General features: G+C 42.6%; 1 protein-coding gene across 1 annotated transcript in view; it reads left to right on the forward strand.

Moving 5' to 3' along the window:
- Positions 1-17,215, forward strand: part of CCDC88C (coiled-coil domain containing 88C) — a 126,949-nt gene extending 109,734 nt beyond the window's left edge. Inside the window, exons 23-30 of the mRNA XM_065402640.1 lie at positions 502-647; positions 2,409-2,498; positions 4,003-4,244; positions 8,043-8,228; positions 10,256-10,324; positions 11,257-11,325; positions 12,893-13,194; positions 16,202-17,215. Coding sequence (XP_065258712.1) covers positions 502-647; positions 2,409-2,498; positions 4,003-4,244; positions 8,043-8,228; positions 10,256-10,324; positions 11,257-11,325; positions 12,893-13,194; positions 16,202-17,215 — 2,118 coding nt within the window. The remainder of the gene's footprint in view (positions 1-501; positions 648-2,408; positions 2,499-4,002; positions 4,245-8,042; positions 8,229-10,255; positions 10,325-11,256; positions 11,326-12,892; positions 13,195-16,201) is intronic.
- Positions 17,216-18,254: the final 1,039 nt, after the last annotated feature.

An 18,254-nucleotide genomic window follows, 5' to 3' on the forward strand; every position in this document is an offset into this window, starting at 1 on the left:
TGCTCAGGAGATAGCACACTGCGGTCATGGACTTTTGGGTAGCAGTAGGGCAATATTAGCAAGACACAGCTGGAGAGAGGGAAGTACAGGATATTGGGAAGCAGGATGATCTTGTAGGTAAGGCACTGAAGTGAGATTTGGGACACTGGGTTCAGTTCCTGGCTGTGGTATACAGTCCCTGTGTGACCTTGGCCATGTCACTTAATCTCTGTGCTTCGGTTCCCCATCTATAAAATGGGGATACACCACTCCCCTACTCCAAAGAGGATTTGTGAGGACAAATTACCACAAGAGATGGGCTCAATTCAGGAATCACCGAAGGAAATTCTTTGCCCTATGTTATGCAGGGAGGTCAAATTAAGTGATCATAATGGGCCCTTCTGGCCTTAAAAGTCTCTGACTCTGTACCCAGGTAATTCTGTACTCGTACTAGTTTATTATATTGCATTCAGAGTGAAGTCAAGTGCAAAAGGAAAATTCACCTCTTATTCTGTTGACTAGCTGCTTACCCGTCTAAAGGGAAATCTGGAAGAAGAGAACCATCATCTCCTGAGCCAGATCCAGATGCTGAGTCAGCAGAACCAAATGCTACTGGAGCAAAACATGGAGAACAAGGAACAGTATCATGAAGAGCAGAAGCAATACATGTAAGAGACTAGAAATATTGACTTTTGACAATTAGAATAATCTGGTAGGCAAGAAAAGAAATGGTGAGTGTGAAAAATGGAAAATGTTATATATCAGAAGCAGAAAGACCAAGAGAACTGGTGGGCCCACTGGATTCCCCAGGTAGGTAAAGGACCATTTAAGAATAAAGCCATTGTAGAGAAGCTATATCTTTCCATGCCTCCACCACAGAGGATTCTGAGGAGATACCTACCCTAGACCAGGGATAGTCAATAGTTGGGCCGCAGGCCAACTCTGGACAAGCAAACGCTTTTGAATGGACTGTGAAATCTTTTTAGTTACATATTATTGTTATTACAGTGTGAAAAATGTTTCTTTGGAGTATGGACCTTGACTATACCTTGTCCGAGAAATTTGGACTTTGACAAAAAATAATTGACTGCCCCTGCCCTAGACCAACTCTTTTCAAGTAATAGAGATGAGGCACTGTGAGATGTTGAGGGGTGAAAACAGGAGGTGCTGAAACCAGATGATAAAAGAGCAGCATCCAAGAGCTCTGAAGGAACTTAAGAACGAAGCAGCTGACCTGCTAACAAACACCTGTAGCCTCTCATTAAAATAAGTACAATACTGGAGCAGTGGCAGATAGCATGTGTTCCAGGCACTAAACATGGGATGCTGCCAATTAAGCAATATTTAAGATCATTTTAGTGATTTATATTACCATAAATATTCAACACAATATTCTTTTAAAGGACACAGTCTCTAAGGGTCCAAGTTCTTCATCCACTTTCACAATCTCGTTTTTAAATAGGCTGATTCACTGAAGTATGGCACTGTTTCCTTCTTTTTTACATCTACAGATGGGGGTGGGAGGGATAGCTCAGTGGTTTGAGCATTGGCCTGCTAAACCCAGGGTTGTGAGTTCAATCCTTCAGGGGGCCACTTAGGGATCTGGGGCAAAATCAGTACTTGGTCCTGCTAGTTGAAGGCAGGGCGCTGGACTTGATGACCTTTCAAGGTCCCTTCCAGTTCTAGGAGATAGGATATCTCCATTAATTTATATTTTATATTTATAATTTATATTTTAATCTTCACAGGGATATGTGGGCTCTCCCTGTACTACAGTGAGGATGAACAAAATACATTCTTGTTCCTATCTAGGGTAGATCCTTGGATTTACAGACCCAGGAGCTAGGAGTGATCCTGGGAATAACTGATTGAGTTTTACTTCAGTACCAGGAAAAATTATTGAAATTGTGTTTGTAAATGAAACACCTGGATGAACATATGACAGAGACAAACCAGCCCCGCTTCTGAAAAGAAAAACTGTGCCTGTAGATTTGCTAGCATGTCAATTAAATGGTAGCTAAAAGAACTGGGAGAAATAATTTAGCATTGTAGCATGACTCTCTGGAAGCATTGGCGTTGTTCAAAATACAAGGCATTTTGGTTTCCTACTTCCTATCTTCTCTTTATTGAGACCGTAACTGGTGAGCCTTCTATCTATGACAACTGTATCAAACTGACCTGTCAGTAAGGTTAACGTGTGTTTGCATTTTGTTTTCCCAGATTGTTAGTGAATAAGATCGCTAGGGTTAAATTACTTCTGCTGCTTGAATGCACTGGATAAGAAGGCTTTTTGATCTGTAAAGATCTAATCTGTAGGATGACCTCTTTCTTCTCCTGGTGATTGTTGGCCTTGCCCTTCCATTTTGTAACCATTGTGAAATCCAAGCAAATCCTTCACGATCTACCTTTTTATTTTTTTATTTTCACAGTGATAAATTAAATACATTAAGGAGACACAAAGAAAAACTGGAAGAGAAGATAATGGATCAGTACAAGTTTTATGATCCTGCTCCAAAAAAGTAAGTTCCCTTCCATTTCAATGCCACTATTGCAATACAGAATTGAGAACAAAAGGGGCTCTTCATAGCTGGAGAGGACCAAAACCCTGTGACTCCCTGTCAGGAGAGGTGACAAAGAGGGCAACTGGTGTGTCTGGTCATCACTACGCTCTCCTCCTCTCACCCCAGAAGCCTCTTGTTTTAATTGGGATTCTCCTTGATGGGAGCCTATTCGTTGTCCCCCACAAACTCCATTGGACAGCCACACAAAAGTTAACTGACTCAAGCAGCAATCCTGCTTTAGCATGTGCTAACATAGACCCCTGTGCACATGCGGAGTCCCAGTAACTTCATATCGGGATCTGAGTCAATATAAGCTTCTACAGGGAGTCATTTTGCCCTGAGGAGTACCTTCTTCTTCCTCCAGGAGTGAGCGTCAAGCAGCAGAACCCATCACTGTGAGGGAGCCGGGGGCGGGGACAGAACAGTGCCTCCATTGGTGCTTTAATGCTTTCCTGAATCGGGGCCTGAGTGACTGTTTATTAAGTAAAATCTCAGATTCATCTATTTAAAAGACCAATCCCTAAACCTGCTTCCTGGTAGCAGAGGAGAGAGAGAGAGAGAAATTATCATATTTTAGTAATGGGAGAGGCAGAGGTATTCCAGTGGTGAGGGCCATATAAGATCCTGGTATCCAAAGGATGCTGAATTGCTGATCAGGTTGGGGTCGTTTAATCTGTTTGTGAAAGCCTCACAATATAATCTGTCAGCTTTTGTTTCAAATCCTGTGCTCGAATTCAAGCTGGTGTATCAGATCTGAGGGGCTGCTAAGCAATGAATGGCCACTAATCTGGGCTGTCAAACCAGTGGGATGGTTTAATCAACAAAGCCACCTCTGTCTGTCTTTGGAACTGCATCTTCCCATTGACACTGAATTGGCATCACAGACAATATGACCCAGACAATGATTAAGCAGCAGCACTGCTCCCAGAGCTGCTCTTTCAGTGGGGGAATAAGCAGTCCAAAAAGAGGAATAGGCCTTTAAAAAAAATAATTTAAACAACAAAGCCATGTAAACCCCAACATAAATGTCTGACACGTCCAGTGCACAGGAGAATCCATACTAATGGTTAGAAGTCTTGATTTCACAACTTTTCAGCCTGTTCATGTAGCAAGACCTCCCACCCTATTAAAATGTTTCATGTGGGTCCACACATATGGTTTTGCTTCTAACCATGGGACAGTCCCCTTATTCAGATCACTAGCTCTGGAGAAATATTTCCCTAGACTGATGCTGACCTTGAAGGAGGAGAACCAGCCACTTTCATTTTGTGAAATCATTCCCCGACCATGTGTTTAATGATAAGATCTCCACATCTCACACTCTGGGGACCCTGCACCATGCCTTAGTTTTCAGCATAATTTAAAAGTGCAGGAGAGGGGAAGCTGTGGCACAGTTCTAGATTTCAAGGGAAAAAATTCAAGTATTTTATGATCTTCCGTTATCAAAATGTGCCTCTAACAGGAAAAACCACTGGATTGGAGCCAGAGCTTTAGTCAAACTGATCAAGCCAAAGAAAGAGGCTACAAAGGAGCGATTGATATCATCCATGGAGAGTCCTCCATGGCACTCTGAATCCACAGAGACAGCATCATCTCCATCTGCTTCTCAGATACTCAAGCATCAGCAGGAGAGTCTGGATAACACCTCTCTGGGGTCAAACTCTATGGAAGAGAAAGGGAGCCACAATGGAGCTTCAAACAAAGGTATATGTCTGGCTTAGAGAGGTAGTTAATGAAATAGAAGTCACACACTAGGCATTTTATTTGCTGGGAAGGCTTAATAGGCATGATTCTTATATAATATATTATGTCACCATGTGTTATACCCTTTTAATATTAAACCAGTATTTATATTTATTAGTTTTCCTTATCTGTGACTTGTTTTTCAGTTTCACATTTTCCCTGCATATGTGCCATGTTAGTTAATAAGATGATGGGCAAAATTAAGTTAGCTTGCAAAACGAAAATAAAGTCCATCTGTGAAACTATGCAATTCACTAGCCTTTTCTGTTGTTAAAGTTATTGGTGTGGTATTGTCTGGCACCAGCAGAGGGCACTCTCAGAAAATAAATGCAAGAAGAGTAAAATAATTTTAATTTCTAATAAATGCCTATTATTTGTGGAGACAATGGAGTGTTTCCATTTGTAGTTGATTTAAGAGTTTCCTAATGCAAAGTTATAATAAGTGATTTCTGTGATGTTGCAAAAATGTGATATAAAAGGTATATAATTTTGTGCATGTATATGTAGTGTAGTGTGGTGTTTTTGTGTGCAGTTGGGAGAATTATTTTGTACAATAATCAGATGTTCTCAATAATGCAGAATTTTAATGGAAACCCCCACAAAAGTAATGAATTATTAACTTTGCAAAAAAAAAATCTCCAGCCTTCGGTGCTGCTACTGAGATCGCTCAGATCTGCCTCCCTTTAACTTTTTGTCCTCTAAGAATATTTTTCAAGGAACAACTTTAATGGTCTCAACACCTTACACTCATGGTTTCATGCTGGGTGTGAGGGAAGAACGGAGGGCTCCATTATTACAAATGGCAATTTAGAAAAGTCTTTAATTGTTTTAATTCCTCTCCTCCCCCACCGTTCTGCATGGTCTGTGATCAATTTACAATGAAAAGGCATATTTAAAATAATCTGTATCTTAGCACTGTGTAATTCCAGAAAATGTGAAATGCAATCTGTGTGCATCCAAAGCTCCCACTGACCTAAAGGAAAGTTTGAGATGAGCAAGAAATGTAGAGTCAGGCTCATTCAGAGTGCCAGGGACTCCATGAAGTCCTCTAAGGACTTCACTGTTACTACTGATTTTACATGGAAGGTGCTCAGATCCTGCGGTGGTGGACATCTGTATAAAACCCTAAGTAATCAGTGTATGGTACCACTAAGTAATGTATTGATGAACATGAATTATATCAAGTATATATATATAATATGTTTTAATACATTTTATATCACGGATGACATTATTGGCAATTTTAGGTAGAAGTTGCTCATGTGTACTGTATTAACTAATCATGAATCTGATTCCCTAAACATTATTTAGTGTTAGTTTAGTCTTTTTCATGTTTCACTGGATTGTGTTGTCACTTAGCTGTTTTAAGACATTTTAGTTATATTTCTATTTTTTTGTTCACTATTTTTCTTCTTCTTCTTTTTGGAATACCTGGGTGATAACAATTTAGCTGCTCAACGCAAAAAGATTGCCTTTTTGAGAAGCAAAAGCAAGGACAAAGAAAAGTCTCCTAAGTCTCCATCGAATCATCAGTCTCTCACTAATCGTCTGCGGTTCTGGTCTTCTTCCGACATCCCATCCTCTCCTAATGAAACTCTTTCTTTCTCGGAAATGGGAGATTTCTAACACCTTGTCTTTATTTTCATATATTTCTCCAGTTTAAAACAAAAAAACCCACATGCTTAAATGAACACACACATTGGTACAAACACTCAGCATGTCCTTAAAATAAACTAAATACAAGCACAGATTAGTGAATGTGGACTTAATTTTTTCAGTAGAAGATGAATCATTATTGCACACTATGGATCATTTCTTCAATGCAGTATACTTTTAGGGGACCTCATGACATACAGTATGCGTATGTATACTGGCTGTGGTGCACATTATAAGTAAGTGAAGTTGCTGTGCGCTTCATTGTCTTCTTGCAATCACAGACTTGCATCATGTCCAGTTGAAATGTGGAAATTGCTTTTGCTATGCTTCCTACAATGTATTATCACTACTAAAATACGAAGCTAATATATAAGCACGCTCAAATCTTGGAGATTTTTCCAGTGCTCTGTGCAGCTAAATTTAAGATGGCCAATTTATTACAATTTCTCTGTGCTTCCAGGCAGTCTAAATCTGGAAATATAGTGGCACTCATTAGCAATGCTACTGTCCAAATGTCTCAACATTTGCAGTCTAAACATCCATTTTTAGAAGTTTTATAAGTTGGGGGGGGGGGTAAGATCTGAGCCTCTGAGAATTTGGCTTTTGAGTGTGTTTTTATGTCAAAAAAGGTGATTTGATCTCTTTTAGTTGCCCAAACTCCTTACCATCTAATAGTCATTGCTATTTGGTGGCTTGTGAAACGAACTCATGGTCACAATCCACTTCCTGTTGGACAAGTGTCCATATCACAGTTGGTGCCCTTGTGGTCATCCTCAGCAGAGAGGCCAAACTCCCCTTTCTCTCCTAGAGGTGATTCCTTCATACCAGAGCTGAGCACACTGGTATAGCAGCATAGAGAAGTTTGCACTGTCACTACCTGTTCTTTGGATTAACAGAGAGCATCAGTCTCCAGGGCTATTAATTCAGCATCTTTGAAAGGCACTAAATTCATTTTTCAAAGGCAATTTGAAATATCGACTTGCATGGCAAGTTTTAGCCCATAACAATTTTTATGGCTGTGCTATAAACTTATAAAAAGTGGGAGAGAGTAAAAATGGTGCAGACCCCATGCTGTAGTAGCACACACAGACTACCTCTGCTATAAAAGACATTTGTTTTTCTGAGAGAAACTTTCAGAAACAGCATAACCCAATAGTACCCTAGTCCACCTTCTCTACTACATTTTTGTTGCTGCCCTGTGCCTTTGAACTAACCAGTTTTGTTTTGTCCCTGCCAGCTGTTTATTTTGACCGCCTTGTTCTGCTTTGTTTTCAGTATCTAATTACCGTTAATTAACCTCACTTCAGAAAAATTTAGGAAACCAGAATCTTGCTTCTCATCAAGGCTGTTTTCTAAAATGAAGGCTTTACATTTCGCTCTGTTTTATTTGAGCCTTAAAATGTGTATCAGCTGTGTTAATTTGGGGGTTTTAATACATTCCACCTCATCACTGGAAAAAAGCCTTTCTGTCCATCTAGGGGTGTTTAATATTTTAGCAGGCAGTATTTGTTGTTATCCCAAAATGCTGTTTAAGAAATCAGTGCATTGAAGGAGGAGAGTTTAAACCCTCTGGAGAGTCTGAGCTCTTATCACAGCAGAATTCTGTATGGACAGAGATTATATCTTCGCATGAATCCTGTTAGGTGATTTTAAAATCAGGAACCTTTGTTTTGAATATGACTTTGACTTGTCAGTATATCAAAGCTTTATTCCCTTTTATTACTGAAGCAAGTGCTTATAAAATGTACCTTAAGGCATTTCATATCCCACTTATTTTTTCTGCTTTCATGTCTTTGCTCCCATGTCTATCCTCTTCCTTTCACAATATGTGTTGCATGTATAAAAAACAACCTTCCTACTGACACTAAATGAGCCCTTGTCACTCCTAAGCTCCCTAGTGAGCAGACATATGATTGCAAAACTGGTTACAGAAATCTCTTCCCCAAGAGGGAACTGGTTCTTGAAAAGCTTGCAAAACTAGCGCCTCTGTTGTGCGTTTTTGTGTGTGCCTGCTTGTTGTGTCTATATGAAAGTGGATAGATACATGTTTGATTGTGTTGTCCTCTATTGCCTCATTTATTTACCTCTTTCTCCCCTACTCAGCATTAATGGATCTAAAACAAAACCGAATTTCCCAACGTGGAGGCAGCAATGATAATGTTGAAAATTCAGCAGACTCTGCTACTAAGCACTGCGTGGAGCTGGGTTCCAGAACTTACTCTACCTCAGCCATCCATTTGACCACTTCAAGTTCTACTCCCACTTCCAGGCACCAAAGCAAACCCAAAGGTGTGTTGTGTAAGCTAGTATTTAGTCTATCTACAGCTAGTCCAACTCCCAGTACTTGGAGCCCCCACTTCACTGTAATGTGACCTCCCATCATAACAGATACTGCAAGGAACATAATAGGCCTTCTACAGTTACAGAAGCTCAGCACATGCTATAACTAGAGCCCTGCAAATCCATGGATATCCGCTTCATATCTGTGGATAGCCGAATCCCCGGATGTAGATCTCCACGGACCATTTTTGTGGATAGTGGATCGGATGCGGATACAACCGCGCAGGGCTCTACTCGCTGGCGGCGCCCGCCCTGCAGTATCCAAATGGGCAGCCCGAGGGGTACAGTGTGCTTGGGACCAGCGGCCAGTGGCTGGGATTGGGTGGCAGTCCAGAGTCAGGGCTCTCCAGCACCCACTCGCTGCGCTGCTTCCTGTCCAGCAGCTCGGGTCCCTCGGGCAGCGCCAGCGTCCCCACCATGACTCGTCCTGACAGCACTGGCCACGCTCCTGGCCCGCTGGCTCCGGCTACAGGGATTGGAGCAGGCAGGGCCCCAGCGCCTCACCCCTTCGCCCCACTTGATGCAACACGTACTGCTGCTGCCATCACTTGCGAGCCCCCGGGAGCAGCACATAATGCGACGCCCCTTCCCTCCAACCCCCACACCGTCCCTTCTCCTCAAGACCCCGGCCCTGCACCGCCCCTTACCCCCAGTCCCCGTCCTTGTGCCGACCCCACCCCCCGCTCGCTCATCTCCGCTCCCTCCTCCACCCTCCCCATCGCTAGCCCTTGCAAGAAGGCTAGTGGATCGTGGGTTGGCTGTATGTTGATTCTGGTGGATGAGGATTGGATGCGGATCCACATTTTTGTATCCACGCAGGGCTCTAGCTGTAACACAGTGGTCCCTTTGATAAGTTATAGGTAGGGCCCTACCAAATTCACGGCCATGAAAAACGTGTTACAGACCATGAAATCTGGTCTTTTGAATGCTTTTACTCTATACTATACAGATTTCATGGGGGAGACCAGCGTTTCTCAAATTGGGGGTCCTGCCCCAAAAGAGTTGCAGGGGGATCGCAAGGTTATTTTAGGGGGGTCATGGTATTGCCACCCTTACTTCTGGGCTGCCTTCAGAGCTGGACGGCCAGAGAGTGGCGACTGTTGGCCGGGTGCCCAGCTCTGAAGGCAGTGCCCCGCCAGCAGCAGCGCAGAAATAAGGGTGGCAATATCATACCATGCCACCCTTACTTCTGCACTGCTGGTGGTGGCGGTGCTGCCTTCAGAACTGGGGTCCTGGCCAGCAGTCACCACTCTCCAGCTGCCCAGCCTCTGAAGGCAACACCACTGCCAGCTGCAGCACAGAAGTAAGGGTAGCAGTAGTGCCAGGGCCGGCTCCAGGTACCAGCTTACCAAGCAGGTGCTTGGGGTGGCCACTTCGGAGAGGGGCGGCACGTCCAGTTGTTCGGCGGCAATTTGGCGGACGGTCCCTCACTCCTGCTCGGAGCGAAGGACCTCCCGCCGAATTGCCTCCGCAGATCGCGATCGCGGCTTTTTTGTTTGTTTGTTTGGCTGCTTGGGGCGGCCAAAACCCTGGAGCCGGCCCTGAGTAGTGCAACCCCCCAACAATAATCTTACAAACTCCCCCACACACTCCTTTTTTGGTCAGGATCCCTACAGTTACAACACCATGAAATTTCAGATTTAAATAGCTGAAATCATGAAATCATATGACTGTGAAATTGACCAAAATGGACTGTGAATTTGGTAGGGCCCTAGTTATAGGGCTTCTTTACACTAGCAAAGCTATCATGTGGGAGGTCGCATTACAATGCACTAGTCTTTCCCTCCAACTCAACTTGACTGTGGGCCCATTGATTCAAAATGGTGGCCAAAGAGATGGATACTTCTCCCGTGTAACCTTTATAAAGTCACTCAACAGGCTCTTCCACTTATACTGTAATGGTCTGTTCGAGGCAAATCTGTGGGATTGACCTTCCTAAACTTAATGTTACCTACTACATTTTATATTCTTTCCAGGATATAATTCAGAGGATAATCTTTGTGACCAATCCCCTGAGGTAGAGTTTTCAAGAAACAGACAACATGGTAAGTTTATGGAATGTAAGATTACACTAACCCCCTATATTGGGGCCTGCTTCATAATGTCTAAACAAACCCTCATAGGCCATTATAGTTAAACTTGGATTATAAAATGATCTGAAATTATTCATTATTAATTTCTTCGGGGTTTTGGATCCAAATGTTTTATTTTTATCTTAAGATTTTTTTAAAAAATGCATTATTTCCCAATGAAACTTAAAAAAGAAGAAGAAATTCCTAATCAAGACAAACTGACCTGCCTCAGCAGCAGCATGTTCAGTGCATGCAATACAGGTGCATGCACTGATTTTTAAGATCAATATTTGCATATAACAGGGAGGGAAGGAATCAGCCGTAGTAGATTTCTTCGGGGGTGGTAGCAGCAGCACTGGGTAATAAGTGCCTTCCTGGAGGAGTTTGAATTTGCAAGCTGGTTAACAGCACTAAAAATTCACTAGCTCACCTCTAAAAAGGAACTTGAAAATAGAGGAGAAGAAAGAGAAAACTTAACGTTTTAAATAAAAATGCATGTTTCATAGTTGGACCAATAAAAACTACCTTAGTATATCAAACATAACATCACATTAGCCCTTTTCATCATTAAAATTTCTCTTTGTGGCAAACCTAATTACTGTAGAAGCAAACAGAAGAATACATTTCTCTGCACAAAATGATAGTAAGAAAATGAGATGTTCTTAAACACCTGACAAAGGAAGAACAGGGTTGATTTGTGTTTCTCACTTGATGTACATCACATTATGGTAAAATTTTCAAAAGTGCCAGTCATATTTTCAAAAGTCACTTAGGCATTTAGCATCCTAAGTCTCACTGAAAGTCAGTGGAACTTAGGCTCTTAAGTCACATAGGCATTTTTGAAAATGTTACGTTTTGTCCAGACCTTATGTGCTCATGAACTTAATATTCCTCTTTCTTTACAGTTTCCAAGCCAAATAGTTTAGAGAGCAGTCGAAATGCATCCAGCAGTAGTTCACCTCTCAACTTGAAAGGTAAGATATTTTCATAGCTGAGATGCCTTCTGACGAATAGGAAATGAAATTGAATTGCATGCAAAGCATTTTCTTTTCTTTCCAGTTGGGCTAGAACAAATAACATGGTTTTGTTACCTGAGCAGGGGCCTGGCTACCACAGAGACTTGAAACAATGTTAGCAAGAATGATTTTTTTAAAGCATGATCATGACTAATGGGGCATGAATTTTAGGACAGAGAGAGAGACCAATTCTTCTGCCATATCAAAGGCATCACTTTGGGGTATTCTGATGGATGAAAGTCCAGATTTAAACTCTGTCTGTATATACAAGCAGTTCTCCAGCATTCTCACTCTGTGCACAACTTCGTAAGATAAACATGCTTTTTGGGCCCCACACTACAAGAAGGATGTGGAAAAATTGGAAAGAGTCCAGTGGAGGGTAACAAAAATGATTAGGGGGCTGGAGCACATGATTTATGAGGAGAGGCTGAAGGAACTGGGATTATTTAGTCTGCAGAAGAGAAGCATGAGGGGGGATTTGATAGCTGCTTTCAACTACCTGAAAGGGGGTTCCAAAGAGGATGGATCTAAACTGTTCTCAGTGGTACCAGATGACAGAACAAGGAGTAATGGTCTCAAGTTGCAGTGGAGGAGGTTTAGGTTGGATATTAGGAAAAACTTTTTCACTAGGAGGGTGGTGAAGCACTGGAATGGGTTACCTGGGGAGGTGGTGGAATCTCCTTCCTTAATGGTTTTTAAGGTCAGGCTTGACAAAGCCCTGGCTGGGATGAATTAGTTGGGGATCGGTCCTGCTTTGAGCAGGGGGTTGGACTAGATGACCTACTGAGGTCCTTTCCAACCCTGATATTCTATGATTCTATGCTCTCTAGATTGCTAGAGTTCTGTCTATTAACAAGGATTAACATATTAGGCTAAACGTGGTGAAACCACTTTGTGCTGCCTCACTGGCACATTGTGGCTCTCAAGTTGGCACAATGCCAGGGCTAGGAGGCTCTTTTAGTGCCACAGAGCTGACACAGAGGCTCAACTGTTATCCCTGCTGCTAGCAAAGAGTGTGGCCATAGGAAGGGATGTGGCCAGGACACTACCACACTGTACCAACCCCCTGGCAGCTGTTTCAGCTCCTTAGGACCATTAGCAACCAGCGTAATTTAGAGGAGCATCAAGGCTGCTGTACTTTGTACTTGAGGACTGGCCCTGCACACACCAGCCCCGAGATCAAGGTAGTGCAAAGCTGACTTTTATTGTGTGCTCTTCTGTTTATGGCTCAGAATCTGGCTCATGAAGTAGAACTTCTTACTGCTGTTCTGGGGACAAGTACCTCGGCTCATTTAACTGGATTCCTTTTTGAAGCTCTGGAATATGTACTGTTCCTGGTATTCTGAAGCTCTGATTTCATATGGTTTTGGGGAGGAGGAAATAATGATTGTAAAATCCAATTTTAGTTGACATATTCAGCATGGAAAAGGAACTGAATCATACATACCTACCTCAGTAGGGAGTTGACATTCTTCTAAAATAGAGGAAAATAAGTGTTTTTAATGTTGCTTTTTCCCCTCCTCAGGTTCTTCAGATCGTATCTACGGCAGAGCTGAGAGCCTCAGCAGTGAAGATATGGTGCCAAGTAGAGACACACCTGCCTTGCCCAGAGACAGCTACATCTGTCATTCCACTTCTGCCATCTTCAGCTCTAACAACAGACAAGACCCCTCCCTTCACAGGAATGGCTCGATTTCTTATGACATACCTCAGAGGAGTAACCCAAGCCAATCCTATGCTGGCAGGCAGCGATCTGCTTCTCCTGGCAGTGACATGGTGACTTTGGAAGAGTTTCTGGAAGAGACCAACAAGTTATCCCCATCGAGTGTACGTAAAATAAAACTATAGCTATCTCAGGTGACATGAAAATATTCCAAGCTGATCTGACAGGGAAGTGACAAATAAGAAATAGGAGCATAGAGAATAGAATATCAGGGTTGGAAGGGACCTCAGGAGGTCATCTAGTCTAACCCCCTGCTCAAAGCAGGACCAATCCCCAATACAGTGAAATACAGTGCGATCCTCACTAATGACTGTGAGACTCATTACAGTGAAAAGGTGGGTGAGGTAATATCTTTTGTTGGACCAACTTCTGGGTGAGAGAAGCCTTCGAGCTACACAAAACTCATTGTGAGCTATGAATTTTGCAAATCAGTATTTAAGCGAACAACCTCCACAAAAAACCTCAGGATAATACATCACAAATATCCTGTTAGTTTATTTTTATATTTGTAGCTAGAGCTAGTGAAATAATTCATTGTAAGTGATATTTGTTGGAATATTGGTATTTTTTTCATCCAGTAATTCTTTGTGATTAAACTTTCCCATTATTCCACCAGCTCTAACTTTAGGTGAGTTTTAATTATTTGTGAACTAGTAACTACTGTGCAGTATTCTGCAGAATTAAATTTTAATCATCCTAGCCTTTGATACAGTTCTCGGCTGCTAAATCTCTGCCGAAAACTAAAGCTTGACAACCACCATTAATTGAATTATAAAGTGTGCATCTTAAAGAAGGTCTGCTCTATTTAAAAAATCTTATGATCCAGTTTTTTCAGGAGGATTTTATTAAAGATTTGAGGGAGGGAAGTCTCTGTTCCCCTGGATTGTGTTATCTGTTTCTATGAACCATGTGGTACTGTTGTGCTGTTGGTGAAATCAATGCTGCAATATTTCACTGTGCAGTTAAAGATGTTTTGTAGGAAATAATATGCATTTGTTTGTAAATGTCTTGTATCGCTTAGTGATGATGCATACCAGTCACGTGAAATGTCGCAGTACAAAACATGTTGATGTCTTCAGACCAAATTCACTGCTGGCATAAGTGAGTGAAAGTTAATGGTACATCAACAGCCCAGTAGCATTACTGATGTCATTGGAGTCCCACCTTCTTATGACGTCAGCGAATTTTGGTCCTCAATGTTTCAGACAAACCTTTTAAAATGTATCGTAGTCCCTTGTTCTGAGTCCCTAGGGGTAAATTAGTTGAATGCAAAACACTTGTTGTCTGTAACCATGTGATCATGTCTCCATTTTCATTCTTTCTGTCATCCTTGTTCCTTTTCAGCGGCGACACAGCTTAAATGAGACCGAAATTATCTCATTGCACCAATTTCTGTTAGAGGCTGATGCACTGTATCCCTCTTGCCATTTCCCATCTCATTCCCTCCATCAGGAACCTTCGCGTTCAGTCGAACCAGTCCTCAGTCATTCGTGTCGTGACAGTCTGAGGCACAGAACTGGCAGGGGGAATAGGAGAGCAACTTCGCTGTATATCCCCAGGGTATCCATTGCTATCACTGTGCAGTTAACAGCTCACCCCTCACTCCAGCCTGCAAGCACATTAATGCCTATGGAAGCTTGTTTTAATGTTTCATCGCTACTTTAGTTTAAAAACTAGAAGCAGCTTTAAAAACTAAAGTAGCCAAATTACTCATATTAATGATCCCTAAAGTATTTCTAGTGTTGCGCATGAGCCCCTGTTTGTTGGGAGGATTGTAATAGCACAATATGGTGGCCCTCTAATTTTAACATGCACTACAGAGATTTAGACTAACATAAAAAAATAACCCAGGCTCTTAGCATTTGATTGAACCTGGAATGCTTCTGACACAGTAAGGAATTATCATGAGCTGCCGTTTTATAACTATTACTATTTACTATGAGCAAAATGGGTTTTGCTACTGGATGTAACCTTCTCTGTAAACTCTAGTGAAATGAAAAGATATATTAAACCATGACATACTTCCCTAGAGAAGAGCAAAGAAATGAAGCACAGACGCTCCCCGACTTACGCAAGCATTCCGTTCTGGAACGCCTTGCGTAACTCGAATTTTGCCGAAGTCGGAAACGTATCTCTGACCATTACGCAAAAAGCCCTCCTATTTCTAGCTTACGGAACTTTTTCCGTAAGTGCGGATTTGCGTAAGTCGGGTCTTGCATAACCCGGGGAGCGTCTGTACATCAGGTTGTTTCAGCACATTCTTTTTATAACTAACACGTCCATTAACTATTCACAGCATGCCTTGTACTAATATCTCAACAGCAGTTGATAGTGTCATCCGTATGTTTTGCATGAGTCCATCTCCATTAAGCATTTATTGTATATTTTCTTTTGTGGCCAGGTTAATTATTTGCCTTCAGAATATTGCATATTAATTTCTGGATGATCAATCATTCATCTATTGTACATACAGCATTTAACACACGCAGTATGTTGGTCTTGGTCCAAAAAAACCCAAGCCCAATGAAATTGCCCTATAGTAGGCTGCTAGCACATCTCCACTTAGAGTAATCTCCTGTTGTTTCACTAATATTGGAACAAGGTGTTGTCCAGAACAGCCTGCATTCTAGAAACGACAAACACTCTATCACTGATGTGCACTAAATTGGCCGATACTAAATGAAGCAAAAGAGCTGCAGCCCAGGGTGCTATCAAGATGAATTTCTTTAACTGGTGACAATTAAACTGGCAAATAAGGCTGTCACAATCTAATTTTGATCATCATGTAACTCATTGATCTACATTTAGATACTCTTTTCCCCCAGTGCTCTCCGCTATAGGCATGAAATAAGTGGTTTTATATAAGATGTTGAGGGTCCCTCAAAAGTTGACACTGACACACCAATTAGTGCGTAAAGCACTTTGAAGGTGAGGCATGTTGTACATAGTGCCAAGTGCTCTCTGTCATACAGTTACTTTGTGTTGATCCCTGGGTTGCTTGATGTGTGGAATTATGTTGTGACATCCTTGAGAGGAAAAGTGCTCGCTAAACACATTTTCCTTATAACAGTATTGCCATTAATGTGCCATGTATATATTTTCTCCCCATAGGACACTTCCAGTAGCAGAGATGACTTGCTGAGTGATTATTTTAGAAAAGCAAATGAACCCCCTCCTATTGGGAACCAGCTGGGTCAGCCAGGTAGAAAGGAGACAGCTAAGACGCCTACCAGCTATGTGTCACCAACTATAAAAATGACCATCGCCAGTGAAGAGGGGAGAGTGGCTAAACCTGGACACTATGTCAAACCCAACCTTAGACCAGCTGAATCTGAGGCGCTGGCAAACGCCACAGGATCTCTTAAACTTCCTCCCACACCACCACATCAGCCGCTTAGTGGGCTGAGGCCGATGGCACAACCGCAGCAGACCAGTACGATGAGCCAGAGGAATGCCTCCCTGAGCAGAGCCTTTAGTCTGGCCTCTGCAGACCTCCTGAGAGCCACAGGCCCAGAGACATACAGACAGGAGAGCCCTCAGAAGCTGGGTGCAGATGTTCGTGCAGGCAAAGACTCTGGCAGTCAGACCTTGCGGCTGTCTGTGCCCCCGGGCTCTCATGCTACTGTACGAGACAGACCACAGTCTGCAAAGGCAGCGTGCACCTTGCAAGCTGTCGATTCCCGTTGTCGGCAGCTTGACGTGAGACGTCTTTCTCTGGCACCTCCAAAGGAGGAGAGGCCTCTTTCGTTTCATCAGTCTTCTGCCTCTGCCGGTGCCAACAATGTGCAGCAGCAGGAACGAGTGAGTGCAGTGCCTGGGCAACACTATTCACCCACACAATATGCACCGGCTAAAGTCAAATCCAAGCCAGCCCCACGCTCCGGGGAAGTGGCCACCGTGACTCCTGTCAGAGCTGCCTCTAGTAACAGTGAGGGCGATGTTACCCAAGGGCAAAGTCGGAGTGATGCCCTCATTACCAAATGCCAGAGTAGGTCACCAGAAGGCCACACTGGTGCAGGGGGAATAGAGGAATCCAACAGAGGGGGCAGCTCCAGGAGCACTCCTGGATCTCCAGATCCCCATGGGGACCAGCAGACTGTCTGGTATGAATATGGATGTGTGTAATCCGTTGATTCTCTTGGTAACGTGTTTTAAGCTGGTGACATTTGGGTGGAATTTGCTAGTGGCATTTGTCTAAACACTGTGGCAGGTCTTAAAAGGCATTACCTGCACCTCATTTTCTAGTTTGTCTAAATGCCTTTCAGGCATTGGTTTTTAATGGAACAAAGGACATTTTCACGGTTAAAACAAAGAACTGAACAGCCAAACCAGGGCCTTTCCTTTCACACTATAGTGCCTAAAACAAAGTGGACCCCTTACAGACTCCCACAAGACTTTAGGCCTAATTTTCAGAAGTGCTGAGCACCCACAAATCCAGCTGAAGACAAGGGGATCTGTGAGGGCTCACCACACTCTGACAATTGGTCACCGCCTCTCCCTATCTTTGTACTGCCCTCTCCCATGCTCCCCCAGATTCTGCATTAAAGAAACATTCATGGGTCAAATTTAACTGTGTTGAATTCAGCCCTCAGTTTGAAAAATGGCTTAAGTTGCATAAAAGATCATGTAAAAGCCAAACTCCTCTCTGGGGAAAAGAACCAGACGCTTGCAGCAGCTTAAAGAAAAGCTGAAGGGCAAAAGTGTATGGCTTTGCAGTGGATCTAAGAAAAGCAATTATGTTTGTAACAGCTGCATTTTATAAATAGGAGAAGTTGAATTAAAGGGTCCCATATTAACCTTTCACATTGGGAACTGTTTGAACCCAAAGAGGTCAGTATACTTGCCTCGCTGCCTCCACTACACGCACAGTTCAGTAGATCCTTGATTCTGAAAGCCAAGTGGTGCTGCCTTTTGACACTTGCTTTATCTTTTATACAAACACTGGAACTGATACAGCCTGTTCAGGGAGATGCCTGCTTTCAATGGCATTGCAAAGATGGCATCCCATCTACAAAGGTGACTTGTACACATGTAAATGAAAAGTTAAATCATTGTATAGGATTGCTGTGTAAACTGTATTAATAAATGTGCTATCACTTCTTCTTGCATCCCCATGTGCGTGATTGCCCATGTCCGAAGTAATATACAGGAATCTCTCTCATAG

This window comes from Emys orbicularis, chromosome 4, assembly GCF_028017835.1.
Source record: "Emys orbicularis isolate rEmyOrb1 chromosome 4, rEmyOrb1.hap1, whole genome shotgun sequence".
NCBI lineage: Eukaryota > Metazoa > Chordata > Testudines > Emydidae > Emys > Emys orbicularis.